Here is a 16,555-nt window from a genome sequence, read left to right as displayed (position 1 = left end):
GTATGCCGGGTTCTTGAAGCACAAGCAAGATGAATGTTTCCCAGGAAGCAGCCCCCGCACTGTTATTACAAACCTCCTCACTGATGAAACTGAAGCGAGGGTGGGAAAGGAAGGAAAGTTGGCAGTGTTGGGGCAGACTGGCAGAATCCAGGTGCATGGAGACGCAAAGTGAACAAAGAAAAAAATCTGGCTTTCATTCAGACAGTGACACAGCAGACCAACAGAAAGAGCAACTGATAAGACAAAGGGGTTAAGCAGGAAAGCAAAATGGAAGAGAGATCATTTCACAGATTATGCCCAGTGATGAATGCTCTAAGGTGAAATCTAAAGGACTTAAAAACCTCCATGCTACCTCTGAGCATCACTTTTGGAAACAAATTCTGTCTTTGGACATCCCCACGTAAGTCCAAGTTTCAAAGCATGTCATTTACATTCAGAATATAAGCAATTATTGTTATAATTATGGATCATAAGAATTTACTGTACTATTTTCCATGACATATTATGAGGGCTTAGATATAGGAATATATATTATTTTTTAGCTTAATTTTATAACCTCAGAACAGAAAAAACATATCAGGTCCAGCTTGAGTGATTGTGCTGAAAGAATTCTTTTTCCCATTGTTTAAAATCCCTCCTATTTGAATTCCAGACACAAAACAATGCATGACAATTGCAGATGAATAATTTATTTTTTTACATACAAATTCATTAGAATACTTACAGAGTTTAAGTCATAAAAAACACATACACAGTCTATCTTTAAGACTTTTTTTCTTTAAGGCTTTTTCTTTGTTTTTCCTCTCTTATTCCGTGGTTTCTGTTTTCTGCCCTCAAACACAGATTTGGCAGTCACCATGATCGGGTTTCCCAGTTCTTCATCCTCACCACTTGAGCTACTGTACCCCTTTTTCTCTTTATGGTCTGTTGTCTCTACTTCAGAGGTAATTTTCCTCCTTTTGCTCTCATCTAAATCTCTGCTTTCCAATTCCTCTGCTGAGGAGTCACTAGAAGTTTCTGAGAGATGCAAATTCCCAACAAAACCGCCTCCATATAAAGGTTCCTTTCTAAAATCTGAACGCTTCCTTCTCTTTCCACTTTGGATTTCTGTTGCCATGGCTTGATGATTTGAGCAGCCTGAAGTACTTCCCCCTTTCCTTTTCTCATGCTGTTTAAGTTCTTTCTCCATAACAGCAGTAGCTTCCCGAATTTCATCAGCTTCTTCTTCTTTTTCCTTTCTCTTCAGACAAGTCACAGCTCTGCGTAGTCTCTGACTTTTAATAGCTTGTTTTTCACGCTGTGCTTGTCTGAAGAACGAATCAATCCGAAGCTGAGTCTAACAAAAATAAAGCAGTGAAGCAGCTTTGGATGTTTTGTGACAGGAATTCAGTTGTTATCTAAGATATACTATAAAGCATCATAAATTAAAGCAGGACAAATGACTAATGAAATCAGTAATGCATGTGGGTAAGATGTATTATTATAGTAATACTTGTACTTTTATAATAAATTATGCAATAAGAACCTTCATAGGAACTATGGGCAAACTCCAGTGAAATTTTTATTAACATTGTGTATGTGATTATGGTTAGATACACATTGCTATTTTCAACCCTAATGCAGAGAATCTTTGCAGTGTTAAGTACATCCTTGCAAACACATCCTTAAATGCAAGCTGTTAAAACAACACAACATTTACTAACAAATACTGCTAACACTTCACATCTGCGTATGTCAGTACAACAAAATGCTGCCATTGGACTTGAACTCATTCTGACACATGCTGCTACAGTAGAGAGATTGAGAGTAGAACTAGAAGCAGTTGCACACAATGGATCTGGTTTCTCAGCTACAGCCAGGCTTGCTGTATAGACTATACCAGTCCTCTACCAGTCCCTAAAGTCAGCTAAGGAGACAGACACTTCCAAAGGTTGTTCCAGTCAACCTAGAAGTGTATGGATCTAATGACAGTGTTGTGGTACCTTTCAAGCCTCTGACTAGAGACAGCCTAGGGGACTTGTGTAGGCTACATCTTGTTGGTAGCAAAAGGAGGAAAGAATCCTAGCTTAGTTAATCGGTTCTGCAAATAACTTTTAGAGTTGCACAGTACGCACCACTTTTAAGTTGTATGAAAACTGACAGTACATTTATTTGTAAAGTTGAGTAATATTATAACTGGGCTCTTAGTCAATGGTTTAGTCTGTATTTCTCCTTAAAGGATTGGTATGGTACCCAATGGTCCATTTCACTTTACCAAAGTCTTAGGGGCATTTTTATAAATCATTTTAAGAGACAACACACAGTCTTTTAAAAGCACAAAAGGTACTTGAGGTACTTGTAGTTCCAGCTATATCTGGAGCAAACAGCAAACAGCAACTTGGACTTGAAGAAGCTGCTTGATAGATTACCGATTTGTAAACCAACTACTACAATTACAACCTCTGAAATTACATAGAGTGCCTCACAGTACACCCAAATCATAAAGAAACAAAGTCTAGAGACCTGTTTACTGGTTTATATATATATAATCTATATTTATATATATTAAAAATATGGTCAAATTCCAGCTTCCAAGAAATGTATTTTATAGATTAAAGCCTCGCTGTTCATTTTAAAATGCATCTCTTACAATTTTCCAACTAGGCTTAAGCTATACAGAGTTCTATACTTTACCTGCTGCAAGTTCAGCTGTTTCATCACAGGCAAAAGGACTTCATCTATCTTTGTCCTAGTCCAGCCAAAGTGATCTTTGCAGAATGTGCAGAAAGTTAAGGAACATTAAAAATGGTTATTGCTGCTATTTTGTAAACACAAAATAAAAATTCCTCGATTAACCCATGTCTGGAGGAAGGCTACTCTATGTCAACATTTTTACTACTACAAAAGCAAAGAAAATGCCTCAAGTTATTAAGCCCAACTTATGTGGATGATTCTAATATTATGCGATGTGTGTTCATCATGCCATTACAACTCTGTTTGTTACAGTGTTTATTAGCACTACCAAAAGTGTGCCTCCAGGAAGAAAAAGCTCATTTTGACTATGCAGTACTGCCATAAAATACAATACCTGTAAATAAACTACTTGTACATTTGCACACCCTGAAATTTTCATTTACTGTTTAAAACATTATTAGTTCTGCACACACTGCCATCTACTTTTCAACAATTCACTGCAGCTCAAGCCGCGACCAGTGCAAGAAATAGACATTACTGCAAGGAATGCAATAAATAACTAGGTTTTGAAACTCACGTGTGAAAGACGGAACAGTTACAGAAGTGTAATGTCACAACAAGCTGCTCAGCCCAGCTATGAGACCGGATTCAAAGTGAAGCAGGAGGGCAGTGAAGCCTCAAATGCCATACATGAATAGCTACATTCTTTTCAATTCCAAAGCTGGTATCAGTGTAGGAGAGCACACTCAGCTGGGGCAAGGAGGCCCATCACACCAATGAGATGTTAAGAATTTGGCACACTGCTAACGAGTCACTACCTATCCCTATGAACTTTAACCTGGATACTTTTAGCTAACAATTCTTGTCTTATAGTAAAAGGATATTCTCTGATCTGCTCTACATCAGGTTTCCCCCAGGTGAATGAACCCCTTCTTTCATCCACCACAGGCTTCAGGTATGCTTCTGCCACTGCTGGATTCGGGAAACCTGAAGAAAGCTGCAGATCCCGCAACTTCTTCTTGACTTTGGTATCATGTGGATTAGATCTCATTTTTTTATTTTTCTGAGCCTCCTGCCACCATTCACTGAAAAACAGAGGAAAACATTCATTTGTCCCCATAAAATGTAACTTGGAATGTCAAGAGCATCCACGCTAACTTAAATGGCTTTAACCAGACTCCCTACTTCAGTTACTACGTGACATGAGGTAGGTAATTTTCAAATAAAAACGGCCAAAGGGATATATATCTGAAAGCAGAAAGGACAAAACATATACAGCCAATAGAGCCGCTGCCAGCCAACGTAGCAAACATCACCTGGATTCCCCCTAAGCAGCTAAACAGAAGGGCTTAAATTCAGCCTTATTTGGGAAGGACATACCACATGTTACAATCATTTTTGGATTTTTTTGGAAAAAATAAAAATAAAAAGGACTTCTAATCATCTTCATGATTGCCAATACAGTTGGCTTGTCAGTCTTCAAACCTTGTTCTTCCCCACAGCCTACCTGTCTGTCTCTTTCCAGGTCATCCATTCCTCACTCATCAAGTCTCTTTTCTCTATGAGCAAGCTACAGCACCTTCTCACATACTCAGGGAGAAACAACCTCCACTCCACTAGGGATCCAGCTCTGCAATGAACTCAGAGGCAGTTGCGCAGTACTAAAGCTGTTCTATTATCTTCATTAGTCTCGTGGTAACTGCTGTATCAATATATTTTATTTACCTGCCATTTCAAATACCGATACAAGGAGTCACATATTTTATAGTTAACTTAGCATCCTTAATGATGCTGAATGCTTAATGCTTAAATTTAAATTTGCTGAATGCTTAAGCAGCAGAAAAGTGTATTTACTAACATTAATTTTCTAGAAAGACATGAAAAAAATAAAACAAAGCATACGCGAATTTTAGGAGAGGTTCCAATCCACGCCCAGGAAATTCATTTAAGATCTCCATCGCTGTTACAAAGCCAACATTCGGGATGCCCTCAGTGTAGTCACTTCCAAGCAAGTACGCCAAATTAATTAACTTGTTTCGATCCAACCCTGTGAAAGACAGTAAACCAAATATAATTAGTGCATGCTGCATCCATTCTCTTCCAGATTTTTTTTTTTTAATTTGTAAGACGAACAACAAAAGAAATACAGATGCATTAACATCAGGATTTGCTAAATTATATTCTGGAGCAGTGTCAATATGCTACTGCGAGCTCAGGCACCATAGTTGTATTTGCATAGTTTAGCACATCTTGCCAAAATCAATGCATTACAGTGCAGAAATCCAGATTTCCCCTATGGTATTCAAGAGCTAAGGGGTAATATTTTACATATATTTCTCCAGTTACTGTCCTGTTCTCATCTAGTGCTGACCTGAATTTAGCAACTCCTGAATCAGCAATAAAAACATTTAAATCCTCAGTTTTGAATTCTAGTCTACAATATTAACACCTCTGCTTCTTGAAAGTGCTCCTAAACTGGAAGTCATTTGCTCTGTGCTACTGCAGTTACTCCAATAGACCAAAAGAGCCTCAGAAACACCTAGAAAGAAGGAAGAACTCAGTTGACCTCTTCTTCTTGGTACATTATAAGATCTGAGGCAACCAGACTGGTTCTCAGTGACTAGCTTCAGGAGTTTACATCAAAAATAAATATTGCTGTGGAGAAAAGAAGGAACGTGTGTCTAAGCCCCCATCAGAATGCCAGTCAGGATACTCACTAAGTGTCAGGCAAGAACTCTTTAATGCATAGAAAAGGAATAATAGCAAAAGACTGCAGAGGAATGTGACATGAAGACAGATGATGACTATTTTTCAATAAATAACATCTCTGGTTTATTACATTAGTAGCAGCTAAATATCATGTGTGCTTCTGCAGAACTTCTTTCCAAGTAAACTACAGTGCCATTCCTAAAATAAGTAGGGAAAGTTTCATTCAGTTTGCTGGGAAAATAAATCAAAAACATTTTTCACCACATAAAAAATGAGGAATTTTACATGCTGAAGGCATTAAAATATTATTTCAAAGACCATATCCCAAAAATGTCAAAGCTGAATTTAACTGAGTTCTGCTTAAACAAGACATAAAAAAAAATGCAAAAGTTGGCTCATATTTTCCTCAATATACTTTGTGCAACACCGAAGCTTAACAGTTCAATATAATTAGCAGCAATTTGATCAGATAGGTACAAGTACAATCAGAAGAAAAAACTGTCGATACTAACTAAAAAAAAAAAAAAAAAAACTTTTTACAGAGCATATAATTACACTGGAGCCTTTTTTAATCGTTACATGTCAGTATGCCCAAAATAAACTTCCCTTTGCAGAATATTACAAATCCAATGACATCAGAATACAATTTTCCCACATGAGAAAAGTCATACTGACATTTACTCAGAACCTGGCACTGTAGTTCACGCCTCCAGCCTTGACTGATCATCACACTAACTCACTGTATTGAATGCAGGTGTACCAGGCAGCTGCAAATTCAGAGGGGTCAACTGAATTTGCATCATGAATTAAAAACAGCAACCCAATTGAATTTCTTTAGAGCCTTTCCAAAGAACAGGCATTTTATACATCTGTTATGTAGGAATTTCAACATTGGGAATTCAACTTCAAAAAGATACGTGGCAAAGCTGTCCTATCAAAGACTGTATCTAACAAATGAATTGCTGAGCCTTACCTAGCTGGTTCTGAAAATCAATGTACTGATAATATTCCACATATTTGTTTTGACTGAAGAAATTTTTATAAACATGCCGTGCACCAAATAACCAAACATCACTATCATCAGTGATTGTCCCAGAGGTCTGGTCAGTGAGGTCCAGTATTGCACACTGTGCCTCCGCTTCCATTGGAGCTTCAATGTATGGAATGCCAAACAGACGGAGGAGCTCCTGTAAGGAGGCAAAGCAGTTAATATTTCATCTGAAAAATGAAATTTTAATGTTTTTCTACATGACTCAAAACTGCTAGATTCACACTTGGGAGGTATTTAATATTTCGCAGCAAATCTTAATTTCAACAAAAGAGCACTATGTACGGCTAAGTCGAAGCAGAAATCCCACTTACTCATCTGAGGAAGATAGTGCACCACTTGATCACACTATTGCTGCAGAGTTTGAGAATCTCCTGTATTAATTACACAAACAAGCTCAAGTGTTGTACTTTCCACAACCACTACTTTGCCATGGAGAAAAGTCCACGCATTAGCAGTTACGTGGACTCCAAGAAGAAAGATGGAGGTAAAAATAAAATAAAATAAAATTAGTCATCACCTTAGCTCAGAAAATAGCTGGAAGGCCTATGAGAAATATGTCTATCTGCTAACTAACAGCAGGCAGACTAGTCATCCTCTGGAGGGTGGTTTGATACACATGTATTTTGATACATTTTACACAATCTGCTTTTACGGAATACATTGTTTAACCTCAGTTAAATATCTCATACAAAGGATGTAGTAGACCAGTAGACTAATACTAGTCAACTGAATTGCAGCTGCATTAACTTACACTGTATTTCAAGTAGTTCTTCCAGTAGACTGGATTGTCTTTTCTATGTTAATATTCTAACAGAGGTTACAAGTTTACACAGGTATTACTGGTGAGATTCCTTAAAAAGATCAATCTGGCACAACCTTAAAAAGCTGATATTTAAAAATATATTGATTTACTCATAACTTTAATATTATTTTATGGTGTTATAGTATTTATTTAAAATTGTTGGAATTGAAGTTTAACCTCCGCATTTTCAATATTTAAAATCAAGCAGACAGAAGAAAACAAGCTTCTAAGAGGAAGAAAAGGTGACCCATAACTAAAGAAACAACACACAGCTTTTAAGAAAATATTCAACTGCGAATCTTTTTGATGCATCATATCAAAATGATTCAACAAATACTACCTGGCTTTCCAAGAACATCTGTCCTGTTACAGAAGAAGCAACACGCTCCTGCTGCTGTTTTTGAGCCTGAAGCACATCCTGCTCAACAGAAAGGTCATCTTCTAATTCTTCTAGTTCTTCCTGAAAAACAAAACAAGATTTTGGTCATTTCAACAATTTAGTACTTTACTACGTACTTTGCCTAAGGACACCTAAGCCCACAGTTATCATTATTTTAATAACATATGCTCCATTAATTCACACTAGGAAGTTGTCAGTTTCTCTAATGCAGTAAGTTACAAGACCATAGATAAGGCTTCTTATCAGAGTGCCTGAAACCTTAGAGTTTCCCTCCGATTTCAGAGAGATTATGGTTAACTGTAATCTTTAAGGAAAAATCAGCCCCCATAAAATTAAAATGAATATATGAAAGCAATGAAACAGTGAAGAGTTGCCCAATGGTTTTCCTTAAAAAGTATTTGGGTACAGAGCAATTCATTGCCAGCTCGAAACAAATAACAAGGAGTTACCAAACTGATGTCTTGCCACTCATCTGCTGCATCTTTACCATCATTTTCTTGTTCAGCATTCTGACTGTTTGTCAGCTGCACTCCATCAGACTCCTTCTGCAAGTCCTGTGTGACAACATCTTGTCTGTCCTCCATTTCTGAAAGTGCTGGTTTTTCACCCAGTCTCTCATCATATTTAGTAGGTGAATCACCCTCATTACTGATTTCAGCATCCACTTCAATAAAGCTTCCTATAAAAGGAAAATAAACTCCTTGGTTTTGTTTTGCTAAATGCAATAAACAGAAATAAGGATTGCAAAACTATGGAAACCAAATAGTTGACCATTCCGTATACCAGTTCATTACGTTCAAGGTACAGAACAGCATGCTGTCCTCCTTCTCCATATTATATACTCACGTTTCAACAAAACAGCATAAGACCAAGGGAAAAATATAGCTCAGATTTTTTTTCTCCAATCCATATGTATGCAGGAATGGATGTGTTTTAAACCATTTGTTAAAAGAGAAGGTTAAATTGACTTCAAATAAAACAAGGTCATATTTTCTTATCTTTGTATATGATTAAAAAACACATACCATCAGAATCGCTGTCTTCAGACTGTGATATCCCTTCTCTTTCCTCCTTAGGACCTTCTGCTGCTGGAAAAAAATGAATTTCCTTTTGTACCTCAGATACATTCTCTCCTGTTTGTAAAATTACTTCCTCTATATTTTTAGAAGTTTTCAAGTTTTCCTCAGTTTCAGAAAGGTCTGCTGTTTCATTGTGAATCAAAGACCCTATACTATTTTCTGCAGGGGAATAGCTTGGCTTCTGAATGCACAAGTTTGTATCCTTGTTTTCCAAAGAATTTAAGTCCATTTTTGAATCATTTTCTTCTTTGTCTTCTTTTTCTTTTCTAGCATCATCAACACAAGAATAATTTTCAGCTGTGGATATACTGGTGCCCTTGTGTGTAATTTGATTTTTTTCCAACTCCTGACTCTTTTGTCCAAATTCAGCATCTTGCATAATCACTTGGGTTGATGAATGAATTGCAGACGTAGGTGTTTCTTTATCCTCCCGTACTTCAGGGACCTGATCTTCCTCATCGGAGCTACTAAGCAGAAAATCCTTCACTTCTGACCTTTCTGTCAGCGCTCTATCAGTTCTAACAGTAACAACTTCCTCCTCTTCATCATCATCATCATTCAAAGCTCGCTGAATTGCCCGTAATGTTCTTGGAGACACACTGCCTTCCTCTGTTATAGACGGGACAACATTCAAGCGTCCTTCATCTTTGTACCCCAGTTCTTCTTCTGAGCTGCTTTCTGCCATAGCTGCCTGGATAGCAAGCAAAGTCCGGGGAGAGGGTGGTGCTGTTACTACATTTTTATCTTTCTCTGTCTGCAACTTGTCAGATGCAACTACTTCTGCATTTGCAGGAGATTCATTAATTTTATTCAACTTTGTAAATTCAGGCTTTTTTGATGAGGGTCCTGCAGTAGTTTCCAAGTCTCTACTAGTAGCTTCTTTTGCTTGTATACCTGAAAAGAAACATTTTCATAAAAGACTACATTCCATCTTACATAAGGAAAAAGTTCATTTGAAAGTTAATAAACCATAAGGAAAAAGTTAATTTGAAAGTTAATAAACTAATTTTCTACATTTGCTGATCACAATTATCACAATTCAAATCACAGTTATAGCTAACAGTACTGCAAGTTTCATACATACACATGTAAACAATATTCAGCGTTTTTCTTAAAATTAACGGCTGCAGACTGCACACAGGAAATAAGAGATTTTATAAAATGAAGACCTGACATACCTTTTATTAAGATATAGTGAGAAGTGTCTTCAGAAATTACCCTTCTAGATTCCACTTCTTTCACAAAACCACCTTCATTTTCATACTGTTCTTGGATTTGACCAGAGTGCTGTTGATTCAATTCTTTTTCTACAATTTCTATGCACCGATTGAGGTTGCTTTTCTTAAGCAAACCCCTAAGCTGGTACTGGGAAAAGTCACTGGACTCCTTAAAAATAATAATAATAATCCAAGTAAATTTAAATATAATGCCACCAGCTGTATCTTTATGCAAGCGCACTTACCATGCTCAGGAGAGTCTTTTAATAGAAATATTTTCCTATTTGCTTTATGCAGATAACATTTGTCTTGTCGACTGCTGCACTCTCAAGCAACAGTGCTATTAGCATCATAACACACATTAGAAGTCTAAAAGGTAAATAGTTTTGAATACTGGCTAAACAAAATAAGACCTAAGTGGTGTGACCAACAAATGTTAGCTGGCTAATGGGCCTGGTCCCCATCTTAAAAGCAACACAATTTTCACAGAATCCATACGTGGTTGGTTTTAAGATGTTGCCCACCACTAGATGCTCCTTAGCGTACACTTAGGCACAAGCTATCATTTCATCTGACAGATACTGGACTTTAAAAACATTTAACTGTGCTCTGAATAGCTGATCTAGAAGTAAGCACTGTAGGGTTCTCTGTTTCTGAACGGCTTTAGTATCACATCTGTCTGAGTTACAGCTATGAAGGTCTTTTCCCAGCTGCCAGCTTCCCTAACAACCTGAGGGTTTGGAATTCAAACTGTGTTCATTCTGCTTGATTTATCCACATTAGTAATTTGTTCTTGCACTTGGAACGTTGGGAGTAATGCTGCTGAGGCATGAGGCACAGCATGATTTATTCATTCTTGCCAAACTGAATTAGCTCTGCCAATTTTAGTAGAAATCAAGAGATAGGACACTGAATGCACACATGGGAAGGATGTGTTAGGAGTTATTACCTCGTTGTTTTTCTTTCCCCCTCAACATAACATCTCTCATTAAATAGGCTTGGGAATAAAGCTCTGCAGTTGTGATACCCTTATGCAGTCTTCATCTGCATTAATGGCAATAGCTCCATTCTAATGACTTAAAACTATTCTAAAAATACTCTAAAAAGTATTACCTCCGGCATTGCTTCAAACAATGTTCTTTTTCGTTTTGTAAATTCTTTCATATCAGTCAAGATCTCATGTTTTATTTCTGGAGGCAGCTTGTTAAAATCTTCTGATTCAATATCTACAGAATGAGGGTTTTCAAATAATTCTTCCTATAAAAATGGAAAAAGAAACACATTTATTTTGAATTAACACCCATAAATAACAATGAAATATTTCCATTATTATTTCAAAATGAAAAAAAAAAAAACACTATAAGACCTTTGCTGCTATTTCCTATACCGTGGGGAAAAAAAAAAAAAAGTAAAGAAAAAACTAGAACACCAAATACTTACCTAATTATTGACATACACTCCATAGGTTACAACTTAAAAGCTTGGCTTTGTTCTTTTTATAAGAAGATATTTAGTATGAATCACATAAACAAGTATTACAGCCTCAGCAAGTCTGATTTTATCATTCCAAAGAGGTTTTCTTTTTTGCAAACTACTTCAAACATTAAGCGTGTTCACAAAAGAATTTTTTATTTTTGTTTTCTATTTGGATGAAAGAAAAAATAATGTCACTGATGATTATGCATTCTGCTTAAATGATATATTTCTTTTCACCTCTTCCCCTGAGATCAATGCATCAGAAATGAATACAGAATTTATCTGTGAAAACTCAAAGACCAGTGTTTCAACATCAATTCATACCAGGAGAAGTATGCAAATTCTGCTAAGTATTCCGTCTTATTTCATTTGCACACATTTCATGAAATGTACACATTCCATTTTTGTCATTACAAAAAAAAATTCTTCTTCACATACCCAGAAAACACATTAAAAATCCTATTCTGCTGTATTCTAGAGAAGCAAATTTCATTTGCATTTTCTGATTAGCAGGAAAACAAGGCATCCTTAGAATTAACTCGTGTGCTTTATCAGTAATGCTTTAATAAGGCCTCCAAACCCAAACACTTTTTTTTTTTTTTTTTTTTTTTTTTTTTTAAACAGAGCATGTAAATACAGGATAGCTGTCAATAACAAAGGAATTAGAATGCATTTACCTGCAATATCTTTTTTTGGCTCATTCTCACTTCCCATTCTTTTTCGTCTTCCTCCTCTGAGCTAAAAATCACAAAAGAAATGTAGATATTTCCCTAGGTAAATGAAATACCTATAAGAGGCCATTAGTCTTCCCTTTACTGATACATAGAAAAATTCACACACAACAGCAAACTATACACATGCAAACAAATATAAATATAAATAAAATGCAAAAAGATACAAACAGAAGGCAAGAAGGCAGACTTCTCTCAGTTAAAAAGCAAAAATTATGTTAGTCTGGATTTAAATAATTAACTGATTCTTATTTGGTCAGCATTTAAATTATATGAAAGTATATAAGGAATACACAAACTGTGCAAAGAGTAATCTAATGGATAAGTTTCCACTTAGACTTATTTAAGATGTCACAAATTTGACAAGTACATACAAAGTCTAATTTTGCTCAACACATCTACACTACTAAATGAGGGGACACAGACCAGAACGTGGCTGCCACACACGAGCTACCCCAACTTGAATAGTTGGGTTCATTTAGTCACATAGAAGTAGTCACTGAAAGTGAGATAGCACTTTCAGCCCTAAACATGAATTCCGAGAAGAAAACTAATCTGCGGGCTGAAAGCTTGTTCTGTTAGTTATTTTCTAATAAATAATTAGAAGGCTTCTGAATCCAGAGTTAAAATCCTATTTGTCCAAAAAGAAACTGAAATAAAACATAAATATTCTTTATATATTATGGAATCACATGGGTCAAAGGTCTTTCAGCAACACTTCTATACTCTTATCTCAGTTTATTTTAACCGTTTTATCTATTTTTCTTAATTCTACCTACCTGTTCTTCTCTTCATTCTCTAAAGAAGGCAATACATATATATCATCAATTTCTTCTCTCCGAACTTGTGTTATACTGGGCAAAACTTCACTGCTTAGAGGAAAAAAAAACAGAAAAAAAAACAAGCAATTAATAGATATATAAAATTTACCAGCCACTTCTAAACAAGAGGAAAAAATGACTGGCAGAGGGAAACATAACCCCATTTTTAAAAGGGAAAAAAGGAATACCCATGGAACTACAGGTCAGCTGGTCTCTCCTCTGTGCCCAGCAAGATCATGGAGCAGATTCTCCCGCAAACTAAGCTAAGGCACATGGAAAGGTATAGAAATATACCTTGGAACTTTGTACCTTGGAAATACCTTTCTATACCTTGGAAAGGTATAGAAAGGGGGCTATAAGAAAGCTGGGGAGGGACTCTTTGTGTGGGGAGTGTAGTGAAGGGACAAGGGGGAATGGCTTTAAACTAAAAGAGGGTAGATTTAGATTACATAGATGGAAGAAATTCCTTACTATGAAGGTGGCAAGGCACTGGCACAGGCTGCCCAGAGAAGCTGTGGATGCTCCATCCCTGGAGGTCAAGGCCAGGCTGGATGGGGCTTTGGGCAACCTGGTCTGGTGGGAAGTGTCCCTGCCCATGGCAAGAGGGTTGGAATTAGATGATCTTTAAGGCCCCTTCCAGCCCAAACCATTCTGGGAATTTTTATTCCTACCTTTTGCCTGTAAGAGCAGTTTTGATAGCTTGTCTCTTCAAAAACGTTTTCAAGAGTTTCTCTGTAGTTGTCCTGGAATCACGCACAGCCACATCCTTCCTGTATCTTCGCTTAGCCTGTGAACGTGAAATTAACAGAATTTTGCTCAATGCCACAGACACACATCAAGCAAATTACTCTACAAATTTTGCACGCTAAGCCTAAGAGCAACTCCTAACTCACTCTACACCAGTGGAGACACACAGCCTTCAGATCCTATAAATCCTTCTGGGTTGGTGTCCTCTGTGGGACTCAGGAGTCGTTTTCAGCTTCTGGGTGTAAATGCTTTTAAGGTCAGGTCCATTCTGAAGCAAGACGCAGGCTTTATGCCATGATCTACTTCTCTGCAATCTGGTTTCTACACAAATCAAACCTGAATAAGTATCTATCAAAAGGGAATGAGCGGCAAGCTCCAAGAGATGACCAAAACTGGGACTGCAAAGAACATCTGCACAGCAGTGTAATTCAAGCCTTTCCATCCTCATGGCTCAGAAGCATAAGCAGAACTCAAGGGATTTGAACGTTCTACTCATTAGCAACAGACACACATCCTACTTTGCATTGCAATGACCCAGCACAGGTACATACCAAGGTCTGTCTCTTCAGAAGCGGTGCTTCTCCATCAAAAACAAACACAGGCCGAATTCGGAAAAACAGTAACTTGCAGAGCCGATTAAACAAGGTGAGGAGGTGAGCATTTTGTATGGAATTACCATGACGATCTCTGGCTCCCTTTATTGCTTGGTTTAACCAAATACTAATATCTTAAAAAATGGTTAAGAAGAAATAATGTGCAATCCTACACATAAATCAGATTAACAGTTTCTGTAAAGCCCACATATTGACTGAGTGGCTTTTGCTCGCTGTTCCAGGCTTGGCCTATTGAAGCCGTGGTTATCCAAATATTCGTGAACTTTGGAAAAAAATAAATTCTTGCCTCCGCCACCTGGACAAAGAGCAAAGTTGAAACTCCTCCACAGCAAGTAGTATCTCCTCAGTTATGTTTACAAATAAATGAAAGGTTACTTCATCTGCATGTTTCTAACATTTTTTCAGCATTTAATCAAGGGAAGCTTACACAAAAGGATTTTAATTTTGTTCATCTTCTAGTCCTAACTAGTGGCACATTTATTTATTAAAAAACATCCTGCATTTGCGTAAAAGACTTGTTGAAAAGTCTTACTTTTAAAAAAAATATAAACAAGCATAAAGGTCTTAGTATCCACATATTATAAAACATAAAAACTACTCATCAAAATATTGTCACAATTTAATATGAAAATTTTAAAAAGCTAAACACAATAGACCACGTAGAAGTAAGTGCCATAGTGCTCACAAATTTGGCTCCTTAGCCTTACTTTCAAAGGATACCAACAGCAAGAATTTTTCCTTCTAGTGTTTCTGGGTTTATAGGTCTTCCAGTGCATTCAAGCAGTTTCCAAAGTCCTTGAACTCCCATTGTTCTTTCTTAGCTACTTTAAGAGAGAAGAATCTATGAGGAATAAATAAAAGTATAATCGAAAGGTTGTCTGAACCATTTACGCTTTATTAATGAAAACCCAGACCACTAATGTTGTAAATAGAAATAATAAAGAAATAAAAACAAAAATCCCACATCAAGAGCATCACGACTAAAGTGGGGCTTTATTAAAAATCATCTACTGAAGCAACCTGCCAGTCACATAATTGCAAGCTAAGGTCTCTGCTGAAATTATCTCACATTCAAATGTGAGATTTAAAATAACAGAAGTCTGATTTGTTGTGCTACAAAGTGAGAAACATGGTAAAATGTATTCCCTTCGTAACAGGTCAAATTTTGGTCACAGAATCACAGAATCATTAAGGCTGGAAAAGCCCTCCAAGATCATTTGGTTCAGCCACCCCCCTACCACCAACGTCACCCACCAAACCATGTCCCCAAGCACCACGTCCAACCCCTCCCCTTGCACACCCCCAGGGACGGTGACTCCACCACCTCCCTGGGCAACCCATCCAGGTGCCTGACTGCTCTTTCTAAGGAGAAATGCCTCAGAGTTCACGGTTGTAGAAAACCACCCGCATCTCAAAAACTGCTGAAGGCAGATGATCTTTCATATTCCTTTCAAGAGGTGTATCAGGGTTATAAAGAGAAGAAATAAATAAAGAAATAAAAATAAAACAAAGAGAAAGAAAACAAAACAACTAAGAGATGATGAGTATAAACTGAGTTATGTAAAACATCGCCCTTGCTGAACTAGGTTACGAAATCTGTTGGGCAAGGGGGGGGGTTCTTTCCTGCCTTTGCCTGCCAAATACTGGCGAATAAGCAGCATTTAATCGCTGTGGTCGAGGAGAAGCGCTACCAGCTGATGCCCCCTGTACCACGGTCTGCTACGGGGGGTACGCCGCCCCCAGCCGGCGACCCTTCCCCCGAAACCGCCCCGCCGAAGCCCGTGAGGGTCCCGAGGACCCCTCTGGGGTACTGGCGAACGCCGCCACCCCCTCAGCCGGCCGCTCCCCGGCCCCTCAGCGCCCCCTGCGAGGCGATAGACCGTTGGGGCGGGGACGACCGTTAGGGGCGCGCGCAAGGCTCACCTGAGGGGGGAGGTGGCCTCGTTATGCCGAGAACCCTCCTCGCGGCGCGAGTTGCGCATGCGCGCCCACCGCGCTGCCCGGCGGGAAGTGTGGTTCGCGGGGCGGGGCCTGGCGCCATGATGGGAGGGGCGGCGCGGGCCGGAGCACAAAATGGCGGAGGCGGCGGGGGCCCCCTGGTGGGCAAGGGGCGGGCGACAGGAGGGGGTGCTGGGCCTCCACGTTTAAAAGCAAGAGATGCAAGTCCTCAGCTTGCAGAAATAAATATTTAAAATAGCTCGTCTGAAAAGTACCATGTTCAAAACCCGCGGGTTT

General features: G+C 38.1%; 1 protein-coding gene across 4 annotated transcripts; it reads right to left on the bottom strand.

Moving 5' to 3' along the window:
- Positions 1–679: 679 nt before the first annotated feature.
- Positions 680–16,299, bottom strand: LOC309883882 (DNA excision repair protein ERCC-5-like). Of its 4 annotated transcripts, none has more exons than XM_082772351.1 (16): positions 16,244–16,299; positions 15,041–15,161; positions 14,258–14,433; positions 13,631–13,746; positions 12,918–13,010; positions 12,085–12,145; positions 11,045–11,188; positions 9,893–10,100; positions 8,661–9,608; positions 8,085–8,314; positions 7,576–7,695; positions 6,356–6,569; positions 4,576–4,720; positions 3,558–3,758; positions 2,674–2,758; positions 680–1,336 (listed from the first exon to the last, which is right to left on the bottom strand). In XM_082772351.1, the coding sequence occupies exons 2-16, from the start codon at positions 15,126–15,128 to the stop codon at positions 779–781; spliced, it is 3,387 nt and encodes a 1,128-aa protein (XP_082628477.1). In that variant the 5' UTR covers positions 15,129–15,161; positions 16,244–16,299; the 3' UTR covers positions 680–778. The 4 variants fall into 4 exon arrangements, with proteins under 4 accessions (XP_082628477.1, XP_082628480.1, XP_082628478.1 ...); XM_082772354.1 differs by having other exon boundaries at positions 12,918–13,007; XM_082772352.1 differs by having other exon boundaries at positions 15,041–15,141; positions 16,244–16,271.
- Between the last annotated feature and the right edge of the window lie 256 nt (positions 16,300–16,555).

The sequence above is a fragment of the Aythya marila genome (genome assembly GCF_965140915.1).
Source record: "Aythya marila genome assembly, chromosome: 1".
Taxonomy (NCBI): Eukaryota; Metazoa; Chordata; class Aves; order Anseriformes; family Anatidae; genus Aythya; species Aythya marila.
This window is presented reverse-complemented; position numbering and strand designations above follow the sequence as displayed.